The sequence below is a fragment of the Amphiura filiformis genome, chromosome 4, assembly GCF_039555335.1.
Source record: "Amphiura filiformis chromosome 4, Afil_fr2py, whole genome shotgun sequence".
In the NCBI taxonomy this organism is placed as follows: domain Eukaryota; kingdom Metazoa; phylum Echinodermata; class Ophiuroidea; order Amphilepidida; family Amphiuridae; genus Amphiura; species Amphiura filiformis.
This window is the reverse complement of record NC_092631.1, coordinates 68263662-68289825: the sequence shown is the minus strand read 5'-3', so window position 1 is coordinate 68289825 and position 26164 is coordinate 68263662. Positions and strand designations below refer to the sequence as shown.

General features: G+C 34.8%; 1 protein-coding gene across 2 annotated transcripts; it reads right to left on the bottom strand.

Moving 5' to 3' along the window:
• Positions 1-3070: 3070 nt before the first annotated feature.
• On the bottom strand, positions 3071-25907 carry LOC140151275 (solute carrier organic anion transporter family member 2A1-like). 2 transcript variants are annotated; one of them, XM_072173557.1, is made up of 9 exons: positions 24343-25907; positions 18236-18601; positions 16681-16845; positions 15681-15900; positions 15012-15171; positions 14469-14650; positions 11523-11587; positions 7151-7375; positions 3071-4066 (listed from the first exon to the last, which is right to left on the bottom strand). In XM_072173557.1, the coding sequence occupies exons 1-9, from the start codon at positions 24962-24964 to the stop codon at positions 4026-4028; spliced, it is 2046 nt and encodes a 681-aa protein (XP_072029658.1). In that variant the 5' UTR covers positions 24965-25907; the 3' UTR covers positions 3071-4025. The 2 variants fall into 2 exon arrangements, with proteins under 2 accessions (XP_072029658.1, XP_072029657.1); XM_072173556.1 differs by having other exon boundaries at positions 7167-7375.
• Between the last annotated feature and the right edge of the window lie 257 nt (positions 25908-26164).

The window sequence follows — 26164 nt, the reverse complement described above, 5'->3', positions numbered from 1 at the left end:
ACATACTCCATATATTCCACGTTGAATAGTCGATGTCGAACACTTTCTACACGAAGTATTCGTTATTCAATCTGTTTCCAGTCATTTGTTTCTTCTAACGAATACTTGTCGACGAAAAACGTAATCGCCATCGCATATTAATTTGGTAGCCCCCAAATATTCCGATGCCTCGTTGGCGAATATATTTTTCAAAATAAAAGACAAAAACCGACTACAAATAGATTGAATAAATAAGTATTCGACATCGAATACGAGTCTAAACCAGGCCTTATGGCATTTGCCGTTTACTATTGTGTTGTCCACACACACGATCCCGTCACTTTTCAAAAGAACTTATTTTTAATGCATAGAACCATTATACATAAATTAAATAAACTTACTCTGCTCCCTCATCAACTTTTTCAACTGTACAGCATGAAAGCTTATGAAACCATTACAAAGATAGGAACGATACACTAGACAGATTATGGTGTTAGAATTACAGCATAATAATATGATAATGAAAACTTAAAACCGCCGATATCTGCCGAAAATATGTTCTTTGGGTACGATGGCTGCTCATAATCGTGACTTTACCTTTAATGTAGGTTTCATATTATAGCAATAACATAAAGCTTGAACCTCAGACTGCTAGCTTGAGCAGAGTAATAAATAATAAAATTACCAACATAACACCCCCCTAAAGAAAAAAAGAATACCGTAATGAATAAATACACAGATAATAGATAAACATGACAACCTTCCACTATTTTGCGAATGGATTGAGCTATTTCAATATTAAAGCATTTAAGTACAAAACTTCAGCTGCGTTGACAAGTTAGGAAAGTCTTCCGAGTGATGCAAATATTCTATAATTATTATAGTTTTGTATTATACAGGACGTATATCAAGAATTATTATGCAATAAATTATGCAATAAATAAGTTGAAAACTCATTGTAAGTTTGGCTATTTCTATCGGAAGTGCGAAAAATATTTCTACAGGCATGAAAAAGCTGAAAATTTTGAAAAAGCCTGAAAAAGCACACGAAATTAGGCTAAAAAGGCCAAAAACGGGCTGAAATTAATTAAAAGAAAGTGCGGAAATTTGGGAAAAAAAAGCCTCCTGAAATTTCTCATGCCTGTTTCTATCGGAAGTGCGCAAATTTAATTTAGACTTATCAGATAGAAATTCGGGTGTTTCCAATTCCATCATAAGATAGAAATCAATGTATCAAACTACGTTATAACTAAACTTAAGTTAAGATAGATCCCCGGGGATAGATCAGCAATCTATCAAGTCACGAACAGCCAATCAGCGTCCGTGCAGCCAGTCAGAATTCGCGGGAATTTTGTCACGTTGTAAACAACAGCGCCAATTCCAGTTGCATTGTTTTACAAGATTCAAGTCAAAATTGAAAAACCGTCGTCGAAATGACGTCATTGATGCATCATAAATTAGCCTCGTTACTATACAATTTAATCAATTGATTGAAATCTTAGGATAGAAAATAATCGTACTGTATTAAAGTTAAAGTTTTTGAAACGCCCAGTTAAGATTAATCTTAATACCTCAAATTAAATCTTAAACTGAAAAAGTTTAATTCTATATGAAATGCTGCAGAGGGACCTGGAAGACGAAAACAATGATATTTTGAGGTAGTATCTAATGTACTCTGACTTCCCCCTTTACAAAAAAATTCACTTTTCAGAGGAAAATGTGAAAATTTAACAAAGAACGTTCAAATTACAAAAGAAAGGAAGCACTTATTTTCATGCTAAACAGTTCACATTAGCCCGAAAAAGTCCCTTTTTAGGAAGTTAAGTTAACATTTTTGGTTGTATGCAAGTGAATTTAGAAAACAGTCCACCTTCCCCGCAAAAAGTCCTGGCTACACCTCTGAGGTTGACTTTCCCCTTTGAATGAGGCGAGGGGAAAAAAGAAATCCTAAATCGATCACTTGAAGTCTAGAAGGTTGAAATTGAATATCAGCATAAAAAATTTCAATCGCACTGTTTTAATTTATCGAATAAAGGTAAGTAGGCCTACTATTCATAACAAATCTTTAAGTCAACTTTCACTTGTTTTTATCGTAAAGACGTAATGATTTCAATACGGCTTACAAAATTCGTTCTTTGAAAAGCTCACGATCTGTTTCACCACAATTATCGTGGCTGTTACACCAAATTATTTAAATAAATAATTATTATAATTGCCTACCATAAATTATTACCAAACGTGGTATAAAACAACAACAATCAAAGCAAAAAACAAAAAACCAATGGTAACGCATTAACACAATGAAAATTAATAAACAAACACCTTTCCCGCCACCAACATAATCGTATACATTAATTAACATAAATTCACAAATTACTGTTTCTTTTTAAACGTGCATAATAATTTGATTTGGTCCGTATAACATAATAATGAAGGCACTTTGTATAAACTCTCCACTTCGCCCTGGAATAAATACAACCATATTCTCTATACCAAGTTGGGCCTATTGCCCAAGTACAACGGTTGTCGCGATATGCTTTTTTAAATTACCATTTTTTATATAATAATATAAAATCCACAACGGCATGGTTTGACAAATCGGGATGACGTGTGGCTCAAACTTCTCAAATTACGGTATTTAATAGACATCATGAGCATAATGATATAAAAAATGGTATAGCACACGACAACTACCTTGGATATAGATTGTGATTCCGATTCATTGCCAGCGAATCGTTTTCAACTTATTTGAACCAGTTGCGTAGCCAGCGGGAGGGGGAGGGGGAGGGGAGGGGGAGGGAGCAGGAAGCAGTGTGCCACCGACAAAAAAAATAATAAGCAAAAAATGAAAGAAAAACCAGAAGACAAAGGAAATGAAAAGGGAAGAAGAAGTTTTCCACCCAAATTCACCAAAATACACGCACACATTGTCACAATAAAGCCTTTTTTTTGGAAGCTCGAAGACTTTACAAGTACAGTCTCTAAATTAAAAACGGCACATGTATATATCCCACCAATAATACCGGGTCAAAATGATCCAACCGGGAATAATTATTTTTCGTCTTTCCCCCAACATTTTATTTTGCCCCCCGAAGCTGGCTATGCCCCTGATTTGAACTCTCTCTACAAGGTACATTTGTATATAAAATATTCTATCAATACACAATCTCTTTTGAAAATGCAAAATACAGTGCTCTTTTTGCACATCGTATCACAAAATATGTATAACAACAATAGGTCTACATAGCTTCCATAGCGACAACCAACTATACCAATGACATAATGAACCACGTTCGTATATGAAAATATTCTCTCAATTTAAATGGTTCTAAATGTTTGGAAACTATATCATCATCACCCGTTCTCTCAATATTAAGACACAAAAGCAAATAAATAAAGCTATAAAAATATACAGGCCGTTGAACACCCAACGGGTAGTTTGCCTTATTTTATTGTAAGGTGTGGGATTTTTTTGTATCAAAAATAATGTGAATTTTAACGATGCCGTCTGTTTGGAAGTTACATTACTGTAATCTTCTCTTCTCAAAGACCAAATATAGAATGTATAAAACATAATGCATCAATTCAATTATATACAACTTTTATTTTCAACATGATCAAAGCGAAAGTCGTTCATCTTCCCATCAACTCAACTGAAGAAAATCTCTTCACACGAGCTGCTCTTAAAATACTTCAGGCTATACGCAGCATCACGTCCAACAATTAAGCACCAGCTTAGTATCGAGCCGACTAACACCCTGTCTGGTTAAGTCGAAATCTTCCTGCTCGCAAACAATATTCAATCTGGGTAAACCCCGGCAAATTCAAAACACTATACCACTTCGTGCAGCGTGATCTTATTGTCTCCGCCATACCTCTCTGAAAGACTAGAGCTCAACTTCGACGTTTCACGAATCGCTATTAAACAAGCCTCGATGTGAATCTTTCACGTTGAAGGATTCGAGACATTGCCATTTGCATGATCTTTGGATTGACGAAAGAATGTTGAGGAGAGACGACTAACACGTGGTTCACGGTTAGATATCTCAATTGTCGGGTGCGTTAGCATTTGTATACGCTGAAATCCCTGAAAATGCAAACAAGAAAGAGGGGTTTAGTTGGGAGTCTGAGGAAGAGATTTGAACGTAAGTGTACTATATTCACAACGATATGAACAAAATTGATAGTAGGTGTTGCAGCTATACACAGTTGGAACCCTTTGTTATGATCATGTAGATATGAGGTAGGTATTTATAAAGAAGGAGATTTAAAGTATAAGTAAATGGACGCTTATACTAGACGCGCCTGCGATTTACTAAATGGTACTGGAAAACGCGCTTTACATCGAAAAGAATATAGCGATTAAGTTTGTAGGGCACACAAATGTAGCCTATAGTCTACATTTGAGTGCCCTTCCAAACTTAATCGCTATATTTCTCTTGTATCAACGTTAAAGACGAAGCCCCGTCAGTGCAGTTCTTCTGGGGTGAACCAAACCTGCCTGGTTATCAACTTAATCAGTGACAAGGTTATTAATATGCCATGCAATTTTCTATTACAGATAATTGATCGAAGAGTAAGGAAAATTATTTTCACGTAAAAGCCCAGCTGTTTGAGGTATAAAATAATACTATCTAATGATAAGGTATTATGCATACAGTAATAATTTGAGGAGGATTTGAGAAAGACTTTTAGATGAAATATTGAGAAAGGTTTTTCCCCAAGTAAAAGCATGAAAAATTAATAACTCATTCATGCGAGAATACAGAATAAGATGCATACAGAATATGTCTCTTTAACGAAAGAAGTATATCAGAAAGAAGAAATCAGCAGATAGCATATAAAATAATCATGAATACTGCATGCGTAAGAGTTCCAGTACAAAATGAAATCAATGCAGATAAAAGTGGCAAAAATGATATTGATGATATAAAATGGTATACGGGAGTACCATGAAGATGCAGAAATACAGTATATCTGTCAGATGTTGACCCCTCATGTTCCTGAAATATGCGGACTAACTAAATTCATACACCATTGTACTTCAATTTGCAAATTGGTGTACTTCAATTTGATTCTCTTTCTCAATATCTATTTCATAGAATTAACAATAAAAATCACACTGAGATTCTACCAAGACTCGAACCAGCAACGTAGAGACTTTTTAGTGGTAGTGCAATAATTATGTGTAACTCAACTCCAGGGTGGTGAATTCTCAACATGGTTTGCCAAAAATCGCTTCCCCTCTCCCTTTGGCCGTGCAAAAGCCTTAACGTTTTGCTACACCGTTTTAGGGCGTAATATATAGAAACGGTATTACCCAAAACATCAGTGCCAAAAATCCTATTCAATTTCTTATGAGATGATCCAGGAGCGGATAAGGTCAAAATCTTACGAATACGAAAATTTACATTCTCTTTTAAGCGTGAAAATAAAACCCTGATTATTGCAGCCACAGCCAATTAAAATGCAAGCAGAACTTGATATATGCATGAGAAAGGTTTTCATCCACCCATCACCACCATAAATATAATAATGCGAAATAAAGGAAAATGACTTGCCCTGCACAACGGCTTAAAATCCTTATTTAAAATAACATGACTTATAGGCGAGAAATAACAAAGTAACAAACACGCAAGTCAAATATAAATAAAGTATAAACAAAAAGTGCGTTGCCCTAATTTGGAGGGTCTTATAGATGGATGGTATCATGACAGCATTATCTTCTCTCAAGACAGTTGCCGACATACGATGACCATATCGGAATGTTGATTCGACTTGGTTCGTTACCATCAGGCCATAATCAAAGTGATTATAATACCGTGTTGAAGGCAATTTATCATCCGGATGTTGATATCGCCTGAACTCTGATAAACTTGTTGGCTGGTATTCGCGAAGTTGGAATAACATTCGCCCTGGACTTCACTTTTGATATTATCAATCCAGCTATACGAAAGAACTGTTACGTCCTAAAATGAACTTCAGTTTCTCGCTTACCAACTCTGAAGGGTTCACTAACATTCAGTTGTTTGCGAAATGCAGAGAAAAATTTGGCAGAAATCGTATTGCATTAAATTGGAATACGGTTATCCTATGGTATCCTGTTAGATGAACAAACCCCTCTTTGTGAAAATCGCCCGAGTTCAATGCATATAGGGTAAAAGTTATAAATGACATGTCATGCAATGCATCAAAGTTCTGTAATGTAAACAAGAAATGAAATTAACTCAAAATTTAACTTTCTTTAGGCATGATGAAATAGACATTATTTAGAGCCAAAATCATATCAAATTTTGTTTGTTTACCACTTGAATTCTGATACCAGACCAATATAAAATACGAATTTTTCACAAGAAAATTCATTCACAAGTTTGTTTGTATAAAGTCGAATTTTCACACCAAGAATTAGACTTAGTGATGATTCCCAACATTATGTGTCAATACTCATATCAGGATCCCTGTATTATGATATACCCCGAATTCCCTGATCTCGTGAAATCACGGTATTCAAAATAGGTATGTAATGCATCGGTGTCCGCTTGCTATGTCGAACATTCGCTCTCTCGTTATGTCGAAAAAAAGGTTCGCTAAATCGAGAAATAAAATTGGCTTTTGTCGAAATATATCGAAATAAGGTTAGCTATCCCAATGGGCACAGGTTAGGATTTCGACGTTGTATCAACGTTAAAGACGAAGCCCCGCCAGTGCAGTTCTTCTGGGGTGAACCAAACCTGCCTGGTTATCAAATTAATCAGTGACAAGGTTATCTCTGAATTTGACAGGTGCTAATTAATGTTTTAATGTTATTACATCAATTAGCACCTGTTAAATTCAGAGATAACCTTGTCCCTGATTAATTTGATAACCAGGCAGGTTTGGTTCACCCAAGAATTGCTCTAATGGGGCTTCCTCTTAATAATACAACGTCAGACGTGCCAACTGGGCAGGGTTTGCGTTAGGACTAGGGTATCTGTTAAGGTTAACGAGTTAGACATATCGCACTTTATTCGACATTATATCTCATTAATTTTACAGCCCGCCTTATTTTCGACATTGCGAACCTTGAACATAGCGAGTTGTCACCAAAATGCATCCACTCTATACGGATTTCAAATAGCCATGCAAAAAGCTGCCCATTCTGCCTCTAATAATACTCATGATCCAACCATACCTGTCTTCCTCCATACCTTGGTTTGTCTCCTTACAGCAAAGTATCCTACAATCATGAATAGTGTGACAAGCACCTGAAGACCATAGGTAAGACCTAGGAAGTTTACTCGGAAATGAAAGATGTCATGGACCAAACATGCTCCTGTTTCTGAGCAAGACAATTGCTGTTCCCAGATGCAGGTTGATTGAATAGCTTTGCCGTAAAATATGGGAGCTGGAATGAATCCTGTATGAAGAGGTAGAAAAAAAAGGAGAAACATAATTATTATATATAGTTACCGAAACGGTAACGTGAGCTTAATTCATTTTATTTGAAAACAATCCTCTTGCATCCCATGCAGTACCATTTTACACCTCTCCCACTGCATTTATATTCCTTGCATATTCTTTGTTTACTATGCAAATGTTACATTGTTTTCAAGAGTAAATGTTATCCAAACGGTCTGCACAGCACATCACATCACGGCTCCCATTGGGCGCCCATTCCTTTTTTTAAAGGAATTAAAAAAAAAATATATGTCATTATAGTGTAGGGGTAAGCAGGGCGAGTTGACATTTGGTCTGAGATTAATTAAAAAAACAAACAACAACAACCAAAAAACAAAAACAACAACAACAAGAACTGCAGGGCAAAAGAAATACAGTCTGGAGGAGGTTATTATAATTTTTTTTTTTTTTGCATTAAGTTTGGTTTCAAAGGAAATAATATAAAAACTGCTATCAAAATGCTTACACTTGTGCTAAGCTATACATAATATCACACAAATTAAAACAATAAATGTGTCCTGCATGCAAACATGGATATCATAATAGGTACACTAATAAAATGGATTAAAGACAACCAGGCTGCTCAATGGACTCTGGTCAAACCCAGTGGCGGCAGCAGGGGGGGGGGGCAAAGTGAATTTGGAGGGGGGGGCAAAATCAACATAAAAGAGCAAGGTATACCAACTTGATGTGGGGAAAGAAGTAAAAATACAGACGGTATGGGGGGGACAAAAACAACAAATGAAGGCACAGAAGTAGGCCTATAGGTAAAGTTCGAAATATGCAAAAATGACCAAATTTATTACATTTTATTACTTAACTCTTTCACTTCACTGGTTTTCAACAGATGAGATCGGCGATAAAATGGTATGGAATAAAATCTACAGCATTAGTTTTTATTTTGATAAGCTAAATTTAAAGCACTACATCTACAACAAGAGTGATATCACATGGAAATACACATATTTAGGGAACCAAAATATCGATGACGTTCTATAAACGAAACTAGTTTTAAAAACGAGCTTAAATTTATATTAATTATTTACATTAATTCGTATATGAGCTTAAATTTCATCATTTTAGGTTACGTTTCTGGCAGAGGGGATCGGTCGCGAAACGAAACTAGTTTCGTTTATAATAGGATGTCATTGATCTTTTGGTTTGTTCCCTTGCTTGTCACACTACTGATAGGTGTACATAAAATTATAGTTTTGGTTTCTGCAATGGGCAGTTCGGTCTATATAAAAGGTTAGGGAGGAATTGGATCCCGGAATTGGATGTAGCAAATACCGTCTATTAATCATCTTTATCAATGCGTGTGTTTTCCAAATTTTGTTAATATATAATAATTCGTTTTACAGTACAGGGCAATATCAATTATCATTAGTGTTTTGAACGATTGTACACGTTTTGAATAATGTTCATTATGTAATATCCCATACAAATTTGATGGTATTATAATATTTTCAGAGATCAACTTTTTTTATATTATTTTATATATATTTTTTAATTTACAATTTTTTTATATTCCGTTATTTTGACATCAATTAAAACAAGAACTGTTTTTAAAAAGACAATGCCAGGCCGATGAAGATCATGTTTCATAATAATTTTTCATTGATAAGTGCCTGATATGCTGGTAATTTGTTTTGTGTGTAAATTAATTAACCGGATGGGACATAGGCTATGGGTATTTATTGGCAAATAAATACCACCAAGGATATACTAGGAAATACAAATACAAATTTACTCTTAAAATGTGTGCTATATTTACAAATTTTTTATATTTCCGTTATTCATACATCAATTAAAAATGTATGCCATTTTTATTGGTATTATAATACAAATACATGCAGGCCTACGTTCATTCAAAAGGAGTTGCAAGTCATGCAGGGAAATTGGCCTTGTTGATAGATAAGTCACTGGCATGGCAAATTGTATACAACTTTAACATATGTTGTACGAGGCCACGGTTGGTGTTTTGAATTTTTCAAGAGGCATCCGATATTCAAACTTAGGGGGTTCTTCCTAGTTGAAGGTATACGGGGATGTATAGGCCTATAACCTATCTAAATTGACTGGACTATATCTGAACATGCACAAAATGATCCCGCATATAATATACAGGGTGTCCCAGAATGATCTATACCGAGGAATTATTTTTTTAGGTATGAATAGCATTACTGTAGGTTGTATTAATTGTCGCCAGCTAAAGGCTGGCTATTTGAGTCGGAGAGCGGCTTTGTGGACAAAAAAGATTATAGAGTACTAGTATTGGTTTTAATTATTTTGCGGAACTTTTTATGGTGAAAATATCTGTAAGTACTGCTATTGTATTTGTAAGAAAAAAAAGTATGTCTTGCCGTTTCAACGAATGAAAACGAGTGCGAATTATGTTTGAAGTGAATGTCAGGCCTACAATAGTTTCCACAGTTATATCTTCTGTAATAACGACGTTTTTGTGTACAAATTTAGGCAAAAATCACGTAAACAATTCAACCTACATATCTGAACTCATATTGGAAAAAAAGAAGAAAAAATAATTTTGATTTTTTAAAATTCGCGATAATACTAATTTTATGGCAAAATATTAAAAAATTATATTTTTGACATTTAGTCCTCGAAGTAAACATTATAAATCTAATGATATGTATTTAGTATGTAGCTGGGAGGGAAAGCCGTCCATCATATGAAAATTGTGACCTTTTGCATTGAAGATATACCTGAATTTTAAAAGATACTTTTAGAAAACTTTTTGTATATCTTCCATACGAAAGGTCAAAATTTCCATGGACGACTTTTTACATGCACTTTAAGCACATAATAATTATCACTATAGATTATAAAGTTAAACTTCGAGGACTGTTAAATATCAAAAATATAATTTTTTAATTTGCCATAAAAATTGTATTATATCGTGAATTTCAAAAAATCAAAAATTATTTGATATCAGAGGGATATTTCTCGTATTCGGAATGCAACTTGGTGTGTCTGATGTGGTCTCATGTCCCACAAAAATACTGTGCAAACCTGGGTGCCCGATTCGTTATATAATTGCGGTACATTTATACATTATTATATAGATCCGAATTGTTTTCACAGTTTATCATTGATTTTGGAGACAGCATAACAGAATTAAATAAAACAAGGAGTAACAAATAGGTCAATTACATGGTCAGTAAATGGTACACGTCGGCTTTATCAATACGTTAAGTGTTTTAAATCTATTATATAACTATAATGATCAATGCACTGACAGGTTTCACAGATGGCAACAATTGTGGGTTGCTGACAATAGAATTCGCTAAACATGTGTGTCCATTTATGATAATTATATGAAAAATGTAATACCTAAATAGATGTACATGTCTCGAATACAGACACATATTGCATTGTTTATGTGTATAGTAATTAATATGTATATTATAACATATTATTTATGAGGCCCGATCTGATCCATTCTGACCAAAGTGGGACATTTTGAAAATTTTGAAAATCAAGTTACTTATAACTACACTTGTTTGACCTAAGTTTTATACTGATGTTGATAAAAAAAAATTATAAGTCCTTGTCATATAATTTTGGTTGCTATCAAAGAAATAAACTTTTGAAATTTCAGTAATATATGAAGGTTATAAAAATTAATGTATTCAAAACATTTTCAAAAGTTGCCAAACAACTTTGTAACATAAATTACTTTTTATTGTTCACGAAAGATTTGTTTAGAAAATTTACATGAAATTAGTTTACAATCTGAAAAAAAAAATAGGAATATAAAAATAATTTTATAATACAGAATGTTTGAAAAATTTTGGAAATGTTTTGTGCTTTGTGTTTGATGGGGATAGGACCTATTTTTTCAGATTGTAAACTAATTCTAGCTTGATTTTAGCTCTTAAAATATTGAAAAAGATACAACTATATGTACACCACGCATGTAACCTTCATATATACATAATAGGCGTATGTATTAATGTCGAAGTTGTTATATATGCATAATTTGTCTATGTGTACATTGTAAATAATGGCATTGAATACAAGAAGGCCACAATTGCTTTCAAATCATGGGTTTACAAAATGTTTGCATTCAAACGAGGACATCTTACCTAATGCTTTGAGTGCCAGGCTAGCAAACCCCACTGCCAATGCCCTGTCTCGAGCTTCTACTATCCTGTAAGAGATAGAAAAGTAAAGAAATATAAATATGGACCAAAAGGCTCTCACTTTATAATGTATATCCACTGGTATATCCAAAAAGTACAAACTAAATTATGTTTTAATTGTTTTTCCCCTATAAAAAGCACAACCAACAAGTACATGCTACCCCCCCATCTCCAATCACATATTGAGGACCATTATTACATCAACGAAAGTATAGTCAAGGGCACAATCTCTGCAAACCAATGCAGCCTAAACAATTACTATCGTCACTATAATCATGATGCTACTATAATAGGCCATGGCCTATATTTAGCTGTCCTCGTTTTTGAAATGTGATTCTAGCATCCTCTTTTTATAGACGAATCCAACGAGCCAAGTCATGGTCAGGATTTGGTCGGCCATATTTGGTTCCCCGCATGCACCAAACAGGTGTTGTGAGTGCCCAACCCGCTTAAAATTCGATGTTAGATTCTTTTGTGTTGTAAACTGTCATCATTCTTTTGTCTACGTGTAACACGGGTGATAGAATGCAGTTTAAAATACCCTTCAAGGCCGCATCATTTCACATTTTAGGTGAGTGGGTCCCCGTCGCGGCTATGGCTGCCATTGAGGAGTAGGAATGTGTGAAATTGGATTCGTCTATATTACATATAGATATCCACGAAAAATGTTTATTCCCAAAGTTTCAGTCGATTCATATGTTGCGTTTGTGAGTTATGCCCGATTATATTGCTCCATACATAGGCATAAATACAAACTTGACGATATTTGTGCTATAAACAAAAATAACAAATCTGCAAGAGGTGGCCAGTGGTTTTCTATGGTACAAAAATGTCAACTTTTATGAGAGAAATGCAGCCCCTTTTTAGTGTAAACTTTTCCTGTCTGTCCACCATTTTGTTTTGTTTTTTGTTTCCCGTTTTGATCTTGCTCTATAAGGCAGTTATTTGCAAGTTGACAAAACGCATCAACGTTGTTGATTACTCTCTACAAGACTGATACTACTATAGTGCCAAATACTTATTGTAAAATATAAATGCATATTCAACTTGGATATCAATAAATCACACATTTCCTGGAAAATATAAACATATCAATTTGATCACGCAATAAATAACTTATGTGCAAGCTCGTGTTTGTTTGGGAAGTTCCTGATTCGGTAGTCAGTTTTTTGTTGCTGATAAATCTCTCTACAAGACTGTACTATTAGTGCCAGATATATACATATTGGGATATTCAACTGTGGATATCAATAAATTACACATTGCATTTTCTGGAAAATAGAAAATTTCATTTATTTTTTGTAACATTGGTATGAGTATGATATTAATGATTTGAGTGACATCGGTCATGCACCTGCAGTCATGAACCAACATTGGTTTGATTTTCTATTATCATTTTATAGGCCTACATTTAAAATGCAATATCACTTCTAATTTGTAGTCTTTCCTCTTATCAATATTCCTTATGTTTCATATGGCAACAAACATGACAAATGATATTTTACAATGAAAACAAATCATATCATACCAAAATTTGCATACCAAAGCCAAACATTTGGTAGCTTTTGGTTTTAGTTTCGTGTCAAAGATTTGCACCTAGTATGCATGAATGAATTGTTAACAAAAAAGCGACAGGCAGCAGGTACTTCCTTATTTCCCAATATCAACTCAGTCAGGTAAAATGAAATTATTTCAATCGTGGATTTCTTTTTTGCTTTATTCTTTTCAAAGGTCATAATTATATAAATATTGTTGTTTTCGCCGTGTCATGCATGAACATACATGTAGTATAGTTTTCAATAACTGTAAATCTACTGGGCGACCTTACTCCTATTATAGTAATTAAAAACTGTCATCTCTTTTTGGGTATTGTTTGGGTTATAAACCTTTTATCACTTGGTTTTCTATGCATAATTATGTAAAGTGTGTATTGTATTCAAATGAGGTGACAGGCAGGTAATTAATTTGAATAAGAAGTTACAAACACCAAAAAACGAAAAACTATTTTTTTTTAATAATCAGTCATTGAATTTAAAGCTACTGAAAATCAATCTTGAGTTTACCGTCACACAATGTCTGAAAACAAGTGAGGTAACTTTGTCATTATTCATTACCTAATAATTACAATTTTGTATCCAAAAGGGGCAGATTTTGTAACTTGTGTTCACTTCAGAATCTATTAAAGATATAGAAATGTATACTAACCCAATGCATTTTTAGATCTCGAATAGATATACAGTGAACACAAGTTGCAAATCTGCCCCTTTTGGATACAAAATTGAAATTTTTTGGTAATGTTTTTAAAAAAAAAAACCAATCATGAATGGTTGCAGCACTTGGAAATCACAATACTGAATGAATTCAAGTGTGGCCGCGAAAATGAAGTGCGGTCAGGCGACGGAAAACTCAAAATCGACTTTTTATAGCCAAAACATGAACATACACATCAATATAACATAACAAGAATGCAATCAACAGCCAAATTGTAATGATACCAATTACCATGATTACCAAAGAATTTGGCTTATACGTCGATAGCCTGAAGGGTAAATAGTCCGAAAACCCCGTATAGAATACTAAACCCTAATAATCCTGATCCTAACCCTAAACTTCCTTCACCTAACCCTAATCATGACCCTAAACCTAAACCTGGTACCCTGACTCCAATCCTAATTCTGACTCTAATCCTAATTCTGACCCTAACCCAAGCCTAACCTAAAGCTAGTGCTAACCCTTACCCTAACTCTAATCTAAACTTAACCCTAATCCATACCTTAATGCCCTAAACCCTAGCTTAAATCCTTTTTTTGGACTAATGGCACTTCAGACAAACCGGCTGTTCCCAAAATTTGTGATGGATGATTTTTTTATTCAATTGAGAAAACATACCTGAGATATAACATAAATGCTGGGTTACTCCAGATACAACTGAAGAAAAATATAAGAGAAAACACGCCGGTGAATAACCAAAGATTGTGACACTCTGAGCTACATTCCCCTCGCTGAGCTGTGTATTCCAGGATTTCTATCGTCTCATTGGCATATGAAACACAGTCACAATTGAAGTATATCTGAAAATTAGGTGCAGGTAAAATGGTTAACTTACATGTAATTCATTTTAAATGTTGTCATATGAATAAAACAAACATCTCTGCTGTGTTTTGTTGCTTCTAATTAGCATAAAGGGAAAGAGAATTGCCGTCATCAGTTTAAAACACAACATACCGTAATTTACCGGTTATAAGCCGCACAGACTATTAATATTATAGGCATTGCATCTGATCGATCGTATTTGCATATATTTGCCACAAAGCCTTGGGCCTGGCCTTGGGCCACATAGTTACGACAGTTGATAAATTAATAGTTACTATGTTTTCGGAGGTTTTCTCTACGACTATAATAGTGCATGTATGTCATGATCCAAACACTTACCGTCCTGTTATTGGCATCCATAGTCACATCCTTACAACCTGCATAACAGGCTGATGCGTATGTGACACCGTCGCTGCCACAGACTGGGTTATAGTTGTTCTCGCATTGACACAGTGAATTACAGCTGCCGGACGGTGGTTTGAGATGATCAAGATGAGTACTACAACATAAGGAAGAGTTTTGGTGTTATTCTTATATAAAACATATTACATTATACTAATGCACTATATTCCAATTCGATTAATTATTATACGCAATACACTGTCAAATAAAACGTAAGATTAAGATAAATTCAGGTTTGGTAATTTTACCCGAATTTTTGCCAAAAATGTCCTATTGAGTTGCATTTGCTATAGATTTGGGGTTTGGGCAGGGAGATCCTTCACAAATGGTTCCTGAAAATGCAAGACCTTTTGGATAATGTTCTACAACTTCTTTAGAGAATCAAATAGTTCCTTAATGTAACCCAAACTCAACCATCAAGGGTTCTCGAATCTCCTGAGAGTACAAATAAAGAAACCGATCGACCCTGCTCATCATAGGGAGTGTTTGAATGCTGAATGATAGCCTGTAAAATGAATAAAATGAAAGTGACAAATTGAAAACAAGAAATGTCTTTAAAAAAGACAACGCCATGGATGAAGTTCCCCTGTTTCATAATCAACTCACGTGTTGTAATTGCCGTTGTGTTGACTTTGATATTGAGTTGTCAGTCCTGCAATGTCAGGATTATCACATCCGAGGAAGCCTATGATTGGTGAAACCAGTGTCATTGGTATGCAAATCATCAGAATCATACGAGCATAACCATGTGTATCCAGTTTGAGATGCTTAACGATGTAGCCTCCTAAAAAGTTACCTATGATGGCACCTGGTGCAACCATGCCGGCTATAAAGACAAACAGGAAACAAACACTATCATCATTCATAGCTCATGGTTTCATAATCTTACATTTCATAGCATCAACCTGTAAATATTTTGTGTTTTTACTGAAATACGGGTCCTAAACTGAGTGCTATAGCTAATGCAAAGTTTCGTAAACGATGGCTAAAAACAACTGCACATCTTATGAGGAGTAACTTTTCAATTGAAGAAATGTCTGGATTTTCAGGTTTGCTTTCTGAAAACGACTGGAATTCCAGTTGTCATATGCTTGGAAGTGCAAATGACAGAAAAACACATGTCCAAAATGAGCTCCCAAATTGATGATTTCCGATTTTGAACTATTTTTCTCTTGCAATGGATTTTTTCGCCTTTGGACTTTCAAACAATCACAACTTGACAGAAAGTCAGGGAATAGAACTCCTCTACAGGCTGTATGAAAAATGACTGGTCAATTTTTATTTTTATTGCAAAGCCCGTCTCTCCCACATGCAAAAAATAACATTGTATATAGATACTCTTGAAATATCCAGAATGTATAGTTTATGACGTGTTATAAAGAAATCTACCAATTATATGGATTTTATGGACTCATCCATTATCAATGAAAACTGATTGGTACTAATCATTTTGATACAGCTTCTATATATAGAGGGTGTGCATCTATTTTCGGGAATTGCCTATTCTGGCCGGAGATATCTCCCGCTCTTCTGCTCTTTCTTTCTCCTCTCTGTTTCAGATTGCCTTGTTACCCAGTGACGGGTACTGTGATGCCAATGTGTTTACCTAATATCAGAGGCGAATTTGATGCTGATACAGCAAACTGTGTCTCGATAAACTTGGGCCCAAATGTAAAGAATCCACTGATGGCAGCCATGACGAGACACACACCCAGGACAATGATGACATACGCTGGATTGGTTATGAGACGAAGTAATGCTTTGAGAAAACCTGAAAAGACAAATGCATGTATTTAAGTTACATAAAGATAGACCATAAAGGTAGGCCTACATCTTAATTAAAGTTTCATTTCAGGGTTGTGGTGGTAAAGGTTCATGAATCATGAAAGGTGTCTTACAAAATCAACTATGATTCTCATCACTTGTTCCAGCGCACTTTGTACAGTAATGTACAAGAATTCCTATTCATCCCTGTTATTTTTGCAAGTTAACACTTCTGTGGACCGTCATGACCGTGGAATTGGTAATTTTTGGTTATCGAACTTTACCTACTTCTGTGCCTACATTTGTTGTTTGTTGTCCCCTCTGCATACTGTTGTATATATTTTATTTGCCCCCCCCCCACACATTATAAAGTTTCAGTTGTTCGCATGTTCAAGGTATCCTCTACATCATTATTGGTCCAAAACTCCTTGATGTTGTTTTTCGCGTGTGTCCTCGTCCGGTGAATCATCATTATCTACTGACACCTATACATGATTAAGATATGAACGATAGGCCTACCCTGATTTCATGAATCCCTGTCGTTTTCAGATTCCGTTCACCTTTCACCTACATGTTTCAACATCAACATGATGGGAACAATGTATAGGCCTACTTCCGTGAGTAAAAAAATCTCGAAATATCCCCGACCTCCCAACTCAACACAAAAGTTGGTAACCACGAGAGTTATCAAATCTTTCAAAGACCCCTTTTGCAATGATTTTTCATCCAATTTACCCCCCTTTTTCATGCAAAATCGAGGACAAAATTTTGCCAAAAATAACCCCTTTTTGAGGTTTTCAATGATTAGAACACCCCATTTCAATGACACTAAAATATTGACAAACAATTACCGGATTTTCCCAAGTAGCATACCACTTTTATCCAAATTTCGCGGACATGCAATAATTTTGCTGATTTCACGGTCAAATTTCGCGGACAGTGCAAATAATATACCCCCTATTTTGCCAGTTTCGCGGTCCTCGCTACTGGTAAAAAATTACCCCTTTTCTGCGCTATTTGGTAACTCTCATGGTTACCAACTTTGTGTTGAGTTGGGGGGCGACTATATCCCGGGACTAGATACCGGGTACACTGTAACAAATATTTTACTCAACACTGAGTAAAAAGGTCACAGCTCAACAGTTGAGTAAAAAATTACTCAACATTGAGCTCATATAGGTCACAACTCAACAAATGAGTAAAATTTACTCAATGTTGAGTACTTTTTTACTCAACTATTGAGCTGTGACCTTTTTACTCAGTGTTGAGTAAAATATTTTTTACAGTGAACGGTCTTCGACTTATAATGTTATAATTCTGCAATGAATAATTATGCTAATTACCTAATTACTACCATACCATTTATACATTGCATAACACATATAATCTACACCTACCTTTAATGGTGCCGCACCGTTCAGGGTTTTCCTCTGTTGGAAAAGACGTTGGTCTATAAACAGTCATATCAAAAATATCAGCGATTTCGTTGCCATTTTCTGCTTTATATGCCTCATCTGCATCAAACTCATCATCTTCTATCTGTTCTGAAATTCTCTTTGGGAACATAAACATAGGTATAGACAGCACCAATGTGAAGACACCATAGAGGAGGAATCCAAGCCACCATGCTCCCAACCAATTAGAATCTTCGTTAGTAATTGAGATAGGCGAGGATTTGTAAAAGTCATTGTAATAGGACAGACACACGGAGCTGAAACCGAATCCTAATATTGGAGCAATACCTGAAGCTGCAAATAAAACACCTGTAAAAATAAGCAAAACGAATGTAAGTATAGATTGCAGCCCGGAATGGCGCACCATATATCCCTATATAAATGATGGTATACTCCAGCTTAGAACAATATTTTAGGCCTAACATTTCCATTAGGCAATGAAAAACCCCGGTTCTACATATATTTGCAGGATAGATGTTAGTTCAAAAGCGCAAAAACAGAATTTTGCAAACGATTGAGGTGTTCTCCTCAGCAAATGTTGGTTAATTATAGGCCCTTACCATGTTTTATTTCTTCGCTGCTCAAAGTCATTTATTATTAATTATGCAAGGTAATTAGCTCTAGTTTCTTACGTCACCATATACCGTAAATTACGGGGTATAAGCCACATACGACGTTGTCAACATCATTAACGATACGCATAGGCCCTATATAATATTCATGAGCAGTTATTGTAAAAACAAATTAAAAATACCTTCTAAAAACACTCGGTCCTATGGATTTCTTGACAATTGTGCATGATGTGCACGATTTGGCCCAAATTTGATGTTTTCTACAGTGTATCATTCATTATCAAAATATGGCAAGATATTTATGCTCAATTAGTTAAGGTGGTACTACACCCCTTGATAAATGTGTGCCTATTTTTGCATTTTTCTCCAAAAAATAATAACACACTGGTAACAAAAGTTATATAGGCCTATATTAGAGCAAGGAATTTAGTTACTACACTGGAATTTCAATGACTCAAGATAAGCGGTACATTATTTATAATAAGAAAAGAAGTACCACTAGAATGTATCTCATTTCTGAACTAATGAACCACTTGTCTTAATAATTATTAAATTAAGTATGCCTACTATCATAATTATTGTTTATTATTATCACTTTTAAAATAAATAATAATTATTATGAATTATTATTTATTATTATCATAATTGTTCTGCAGAAAATAAAAATACAAGCAAATTTTTATGGCTGTGAATATACATAATTTTGTGAATTTCCCGTGTTATTCAATGATCCCCCGTTATTTCCCTCTATACGCGGGATCTGTTCATTTTTATAATATAAGTGTGAAAAATATCAATAAGAGAAATTCTCAGCATTCAAACTCTCACCTACATTTTCAATCATAATTATATCGGGTAAAGGTGAAACAATATTGCTTTAAAGTAAGATTAATTTTAATGAAAGGAAGTTATACCACGCATAGACCAGCACAATAGGCTCCAGGAGTCAGGACAAGGCTGCGGTTGCTTGGTAATCTGTACCAAAATAACTCTGACTGGACTATTTATCTAGATCCTTTATTTCGTTCCAAAGGCAGAACAAAACATGCAAAATACGGATGCATCATGCATGTGTTGATAAACATCTGCATTTCCGTCCCTCTTGTTTCTATGAACACACCTCTGACGTAAATAATACAAGGTTAAAATTCTTTTTACCTTCGTGTCAAAAAAAGTATGTAAAAAACAAACATGACAGAAAATGCAATGCGCCATGCATTGAAGCATTTGGGCGTGTTCTTATGTAACCGGCATCAGAATGGTTGGTTTTAATAATAAGTGTAGGGTTTGAAATGTTAGGAATTAAGGTAATATCATTATTTATCATGTTTATTATTTTGTTTATTTTGATTGTGTCATTCTTAATTAATGTAGGTTTTTGGTTTCATATCAAATCATATTTCTATCTGTTGTATGACTGTAATTAATCGATCAGGATCATCATCAAGTTAACTTATTTTCCATCATAATCATCATTGTCAAAACTGTTTTTAATAGATCATGGTCTATCTTTAATTTGAAAAGGTCATTTACCTCTGCATTGATCATGAACATGCTGCATCCTTTGCTTCTCAAGTTTATGAGTTCATCAAATGTTTTATGTCTTCATTGTTTATTGTCTTCCATTCATAGAAGTTTTAAGAGCACTTTAGCAATTGATTCCTTTTTATATGAGTGTGTATTGTTATCCTAAAACTTAAGTGTGGTGTAAATTATTGCCACTTATCTTTTAGCTTAAGATGGTAGGTGATGTACTTATGAATTATTCATGAGAAAGTTTTATCTCTTTAACGGGTTGTGTATTGTTAAGATTTGTATTAAGTAAATGCTTAGTTAGGGTTATTATTTATGCTGTTGTAGAGATGGTACTTAAGTTGGTTTTCAAGTGTTTTCCCATATGAACTTGTCTCTGATCATTTTACTTCACTTCCATCCGAGCATTCAACTGATTAACATCAAATATTCCATCTTAGCTGCCAACTTGTCAACATCAATTAAATCGTCATCATATTCATTAAATATATTTATATTGCATCCATCTTCATTGGTTCTATCATCATATATTAAAGCCGGAGCATAACAACAGCGTATATCTACAAGTCTTCCATCGTGTCTATTTATTTTGTGTAACGGGATTCTCCATTTGATATCGCCCGAGTAAGCCCCTGGATCCAAAGTTGAACAAAAAGAAATCACCCTAAAAATCATTACTGTTACACTTACAAACACATACAAAATGAAAGTTGAAACGCAATGTAATTTCGGTTTCATATGCCAGCACATGACATAACATTAACATGATACTATTACTGCATACAGTTTTACGTTACGAATTACATCATCAGAGATGTCCCAGTCTTGGGGGTTCCCCCAGTTAAAAAACAACAACAAACAGACAAACCACCCATTGCAAACCTAAGTACTAAAAACCATCCAAAGTTGTAGGCAAAAATACCATCAAACGAAAACTCCAAATACAGATACAGAATAACATCATAAATCAGCTTCTTGTAGGTAACTCAGGGTAATTGTCCAAAATCCTTTTGTTTTATTGCTATGTATGATAAAATGAAGTAACCTATGCTTATTTCACTTTTACATTTTGTTTACCAATAGGTACAATTATAACTGATATCGAATTTCAACATCAAGAAGACGGTATTTGCAACCTTGTTAAACAATAACAGCAGTTTGTTGAGGTCAAGAAAACTTAAAATCCCGTATTAAATCAGTTAAAGCTTGCATGGACACACTAATGCTGACATATACCATTGACAAATAATATCTATAGAAAACTGTATTTCACAATATCCTTTGAATTCTATTGAATTGACGGACACCTTAATTTATTTACCCAATGACCTGAAAACATAATACCACGTCAGCTGTGGTTTAGGTAAATAAATAAAAAGAAATTTGCCAACAAATGTACGACTTCTACATTGTAGCAAACGTTCAAAAAGGTTTCCTCTTCTAGTGTCCACCATGGGCGGAACCTTCGCACTTGAAATCCTCAACATTATGCATGATTACATGTAAGGTGCCTGAAAATTCAAGAATCCTTGAGAGAAGCAATAAGAACCATTTAGGTTTCTCCCGAATAGACAAATAAAGAACCCTCATGGAACTTTTCTATACTTAAGAGATGTGAACAAATAGCTTTGGATAAAGGTTATACAATGCGTGAGCAATGGATTCTTTTGCTTCAGCCTTTGCTTTATTATTATTTTATGAAGGTTGTGAACAAAACTTGATATTTCTCTTTTCAATTCGCGCTTTTGTCGGCTACATAAAATGAAGACGATTAGAGTCCAGAAATTAAAAATGGAATAAATAGGCATACACCGGGGCCTACAAATATACAAAATATCTGAGGCCAAGACATAATACATGTAATTCAATTAGTCTATGTAGATGTAAAATCAAAATGAGGGAGGACCGTTAACCGTTTTGACCCCTTAGTGACCTGAGCCTGGGAGCTGCTGAGGAAAATTATTTATTAGACTGTACGATTCCGAGTAAAATTTCCAGGATAACATTAGCAAAAAGTGTCGTTCTCAGTCAAAAACCAGTACGTTTGATTCATTTTCTAAGCTTTTGCTAAATAAACAGACATTCTAATTTGTGGAGGAAAAACCCGGGAGGAAAAGCTTAGAATTCCAATTTTTTTTAAAGGAAGGAAACAGTTAAGGGGTACTACACCCTCCCAATTTTGTGCCTATTTTTGCATTTTTCTCAAAAATTATAGCGCATTGGTGACAAGTAAGATATGTATATTATAGGGGCAAGGACTACAACTACTGCACTGGAAATTTTATTTCAGCACAGACAACAGTTGTGGAGTTACAGTCAAAAATGAGGAAAACAAATATTTGATCTATGAATCAATAACTACTAGCCTTGAGTTGCTGAATTTTCAGTGCAGTAGTTGTAGTCTTTGCCCCAATAATATACATATCTTACTTGTCATTAAGGCGATATAATACCCCGATTTTCATCAGTACCCCTCTTCTTTTTTTTCTTGCAAATTTATTAAGTACATATATATGTTTATCACCTCATGTCCTGAACTTATAAAATATATCTACATATAAAGTGAATTTCAACAATTTTAGTAAGTCATTTTAGCCCTATATATTTTTTGTTTACTGTAACCTAGTAACTCAGATCTGTGTTTCATAACAAACCATAATTTATTCTTTTGAAAATGTTCAAGTAGGGTACATGGATAGAATACATTAAATCCTTTGTTATACTCTCTATAGAAAATCTATAGTGGTGCATGCAAAATACCTACCATGATATAACACTGAATAAATTAAATAAACACTTATACAATGGATGTATAGTCATTAGTTGTTAGGAGAAGAAAAGGCTATTAGGTCACCGTATGTCAGGTTATAGGTCAATTGGTTCAGGTCAAATTTAAGCATCAATTTTGAATACACATGTGAGAGTCTGTGATATCATATGAGGCATAATTTTGATATTCTGTCTTTAACTGGATATATATCGAGAAGTGCATGGTGGATATACTAATATACCTTGGGATGTAAATGGTGAGTACAATTTAGAATGCCTAGTTGAGACGGATTTCACAAATAAATATAAAATAGTTACCAAAATCACAAAACTTAAGCTTACGGAAAACTACCCAATATGGTTGTATAGGTGACAAGAAATACAATTTTTTCATCATTGCTGTAGTATGGTTGTTGTAACCTGTTACCTATGGCTTAATTAGGTTTCAGTGCAATAATGTCGCAAGTTAAAAATGCAAAATATAGCTCAACATTGAAAATAGAAGCATTTTAACCAGTTCCTTTTTTGATAGTTGTGGAGCACCAAGTTCATGAAGTCATAAAAGAAATCAGGAACCACTTATTCCCATTTTACATATCAACTTTATTTCCCTAATGTGTTAGCAACACATATCCAAAATTTTAACGAAATCCGTTGATAGTAAGCTTTCCAAAATGAAGTGAATTTAAATCATCAGTGATGTACCTCCTTTTGGCTTCTATCTGTAAAAGCATGTAAGCTACATTGATACCGATACCACCAATAAAACGAGAAGATTTGCCCCTTCATTTTGCATACCACTTTGTCCAATTTTTTTTTTTTTTTTTTTCACAAAATGCAAAAAAATGCAAAAAAAAAATCAATGGGTGTAGTACCCCCTTAATGTGCTATAATGTTTGAGAAAAATGCAAAAATAGGCACAAAATTGGCCAGGGGTGTAGTACCCCCTTAAGAGGTAGGTAAAATGCACGGTAATCGGCATCTCTGGGCATATCATTTCTGAAATATGCAGTTAGATTAAGAACACCCTTGGGCAAAGATATATTTTGGACGATGCTTTTAATTTTCTACATTTAAACATTTAACATTTTCTTCCATGTCTTCCAATTTATTTTATATAATATTACCTACCTTTTCCCCAAGTTCAATTATTCCTTAAAAATATTTCATCCTTACCTACGTAAAAAGCAGTGTGAGTTTTAGGCACATTATCATCTATAAATGTTATTGCCAATGGCATGAAGACACTACCGCCAATTCCAATCAGAAGCTGTCCTGAGACCAGCCATCCAACTCCATACGATGATGGAGATGTCAAATCCTCTACATTAGAACAATCTGAGTCATTGCTGATGTTCTCTGTCAAGTGGCATAATGTCATCTTGATATTTTCAGTACTGTTTGAGGTAGCTAAAAATGGAGGTGTGCTATACAAGAATTGTGGAAAAGACATCATCAGAGTACCTACTCCTGTTAAAAGAGCACCAAAAGCTATAATTCTTGGTCTATGCCGAGTTTGTCCATAGTATGCAACAAATACCACCAATGCTAAACTTACACTGCTGCTAACTGTTGATATTGCACCGACTTCTGAACTTTTGAGTTGGAATCGTCTTTCAAGTGTGCTAACTACACCAGCAAGGTATCCAGCAACTGATAATGATAAGATGAATATTGAAGAGAAGATCACCATGAAGGAATTGATATGTGATAAGGGCTGAAGGCACGGAGGATTGAAGTAGCAACAGCCACAATTACCAGGGCGTTTTTGGCGAAGTGTTCCAGGTTTGGTTTCCATGATGTTGGTAGCTATAAGCTATAATATCAACAATGATCAAAGTATTATAAAATCTGCTTGAAATTTGATTCAAGTAAGTTTAGAAGTAGTAGCTGCAATTGACACGGGAGGCTGCTCAAGTAGGCGGTAAAAGTCAATAGGTGAAACAAGTTGTAGTGCAGGGCTCTGGAGAGAATCTGGTACTGTGATTTATACAGAACCATATGAAACACAGTCGTCCGATATCAATAAATAATCATAAATGTTATTGTAGTATGTATACGTTACGTGTCACTTCGAGTTCAATTGCAGCGACAGACGCTAACGGATAAGCTTAACTATCTGGTATCACGGTCTCTCTGCTCTCTCGTTCGGATGGATGGAGTGGAGTCCACCATGTTGCTGGCGGTTGATGCATGAAGGCTGTTGGAAAAGCTGCCAACTTACGGTCACGATGGATATCCGATCAGGTAAATCTATCCTGTAAAATCCAAAGGTAAGGTCTAGATCCGGGGTCTCAGATATCATTTATACCTGAACTAGTTCACCATGTTCACTATATAGTCGAGACGTTCGAACATCCCGGGATATGCAGCATGTTGTTATGAAACTACCACCACGTATACCATACCGTCTGCTGCTTGCATATCATGCATAGCGGATCTACACCACACGTACTCACGTGTACGTCACCTATACCAATATAAATGGAATGGGATTTACCAAAAATCATTTAACCATGAATGATCCTTTGTACCAAACTCTATTATTAGCTTACGGTCAGCACAATACACACAATTTGCCAGGGTTAAACGGCGAAGAACGATAATTGAGTCGACTGAAAAACTGTAAAAATACAGTCACAAAAGTTAACATCCGTGCCTGTCGATATTCCATAGTAACAGAGGAAGTTTACACTGCGCTTTCACACTGGAGTTGCAAGTTGTCACACTGCCTAAAGATAGAAGTGTCTCGCCTTTGATCATGCTGAATTTCGCTCTAATTACAGATTGATTACCAATTATATTTTAACACGATATGATTATGAAACACCACCCCCGGACATCATCACATGGGTTGACACATAATAATAGGCCTACCATGAATTATTTTTATTTGATATTTTTTTTAAAGCCTATTCCACAACTTCAATATTAGGCCTAAGCCATAAATATTTGCGTGAAATTATCATCCGGGAAAATATAAATGTGGGTATAAATG

Coding starts and splice junctions, on each gene's coding strand:
- LOC140151275 (XM_072173556.1), bottom strand. CDS start 24,964: ATGGAAACCAAACCTGGAACACTTCGCCAAAAACGCCCTGGTAATTGT. Junction 18,602..24,342: donor TCACACTGCTTTTTACGTAG/GTAAGGATGAAA, acceptor TTATTTTTACAG/GTGTTTTATTTGCAGCTTCA. Junction 16,846..18,235: donor ACGGTGCGGCACCATTAAAG/GTAGGTGTAGAT, acceptor TTGTCTTTTCAG/GTTTTCTCAAAGCATTACTT.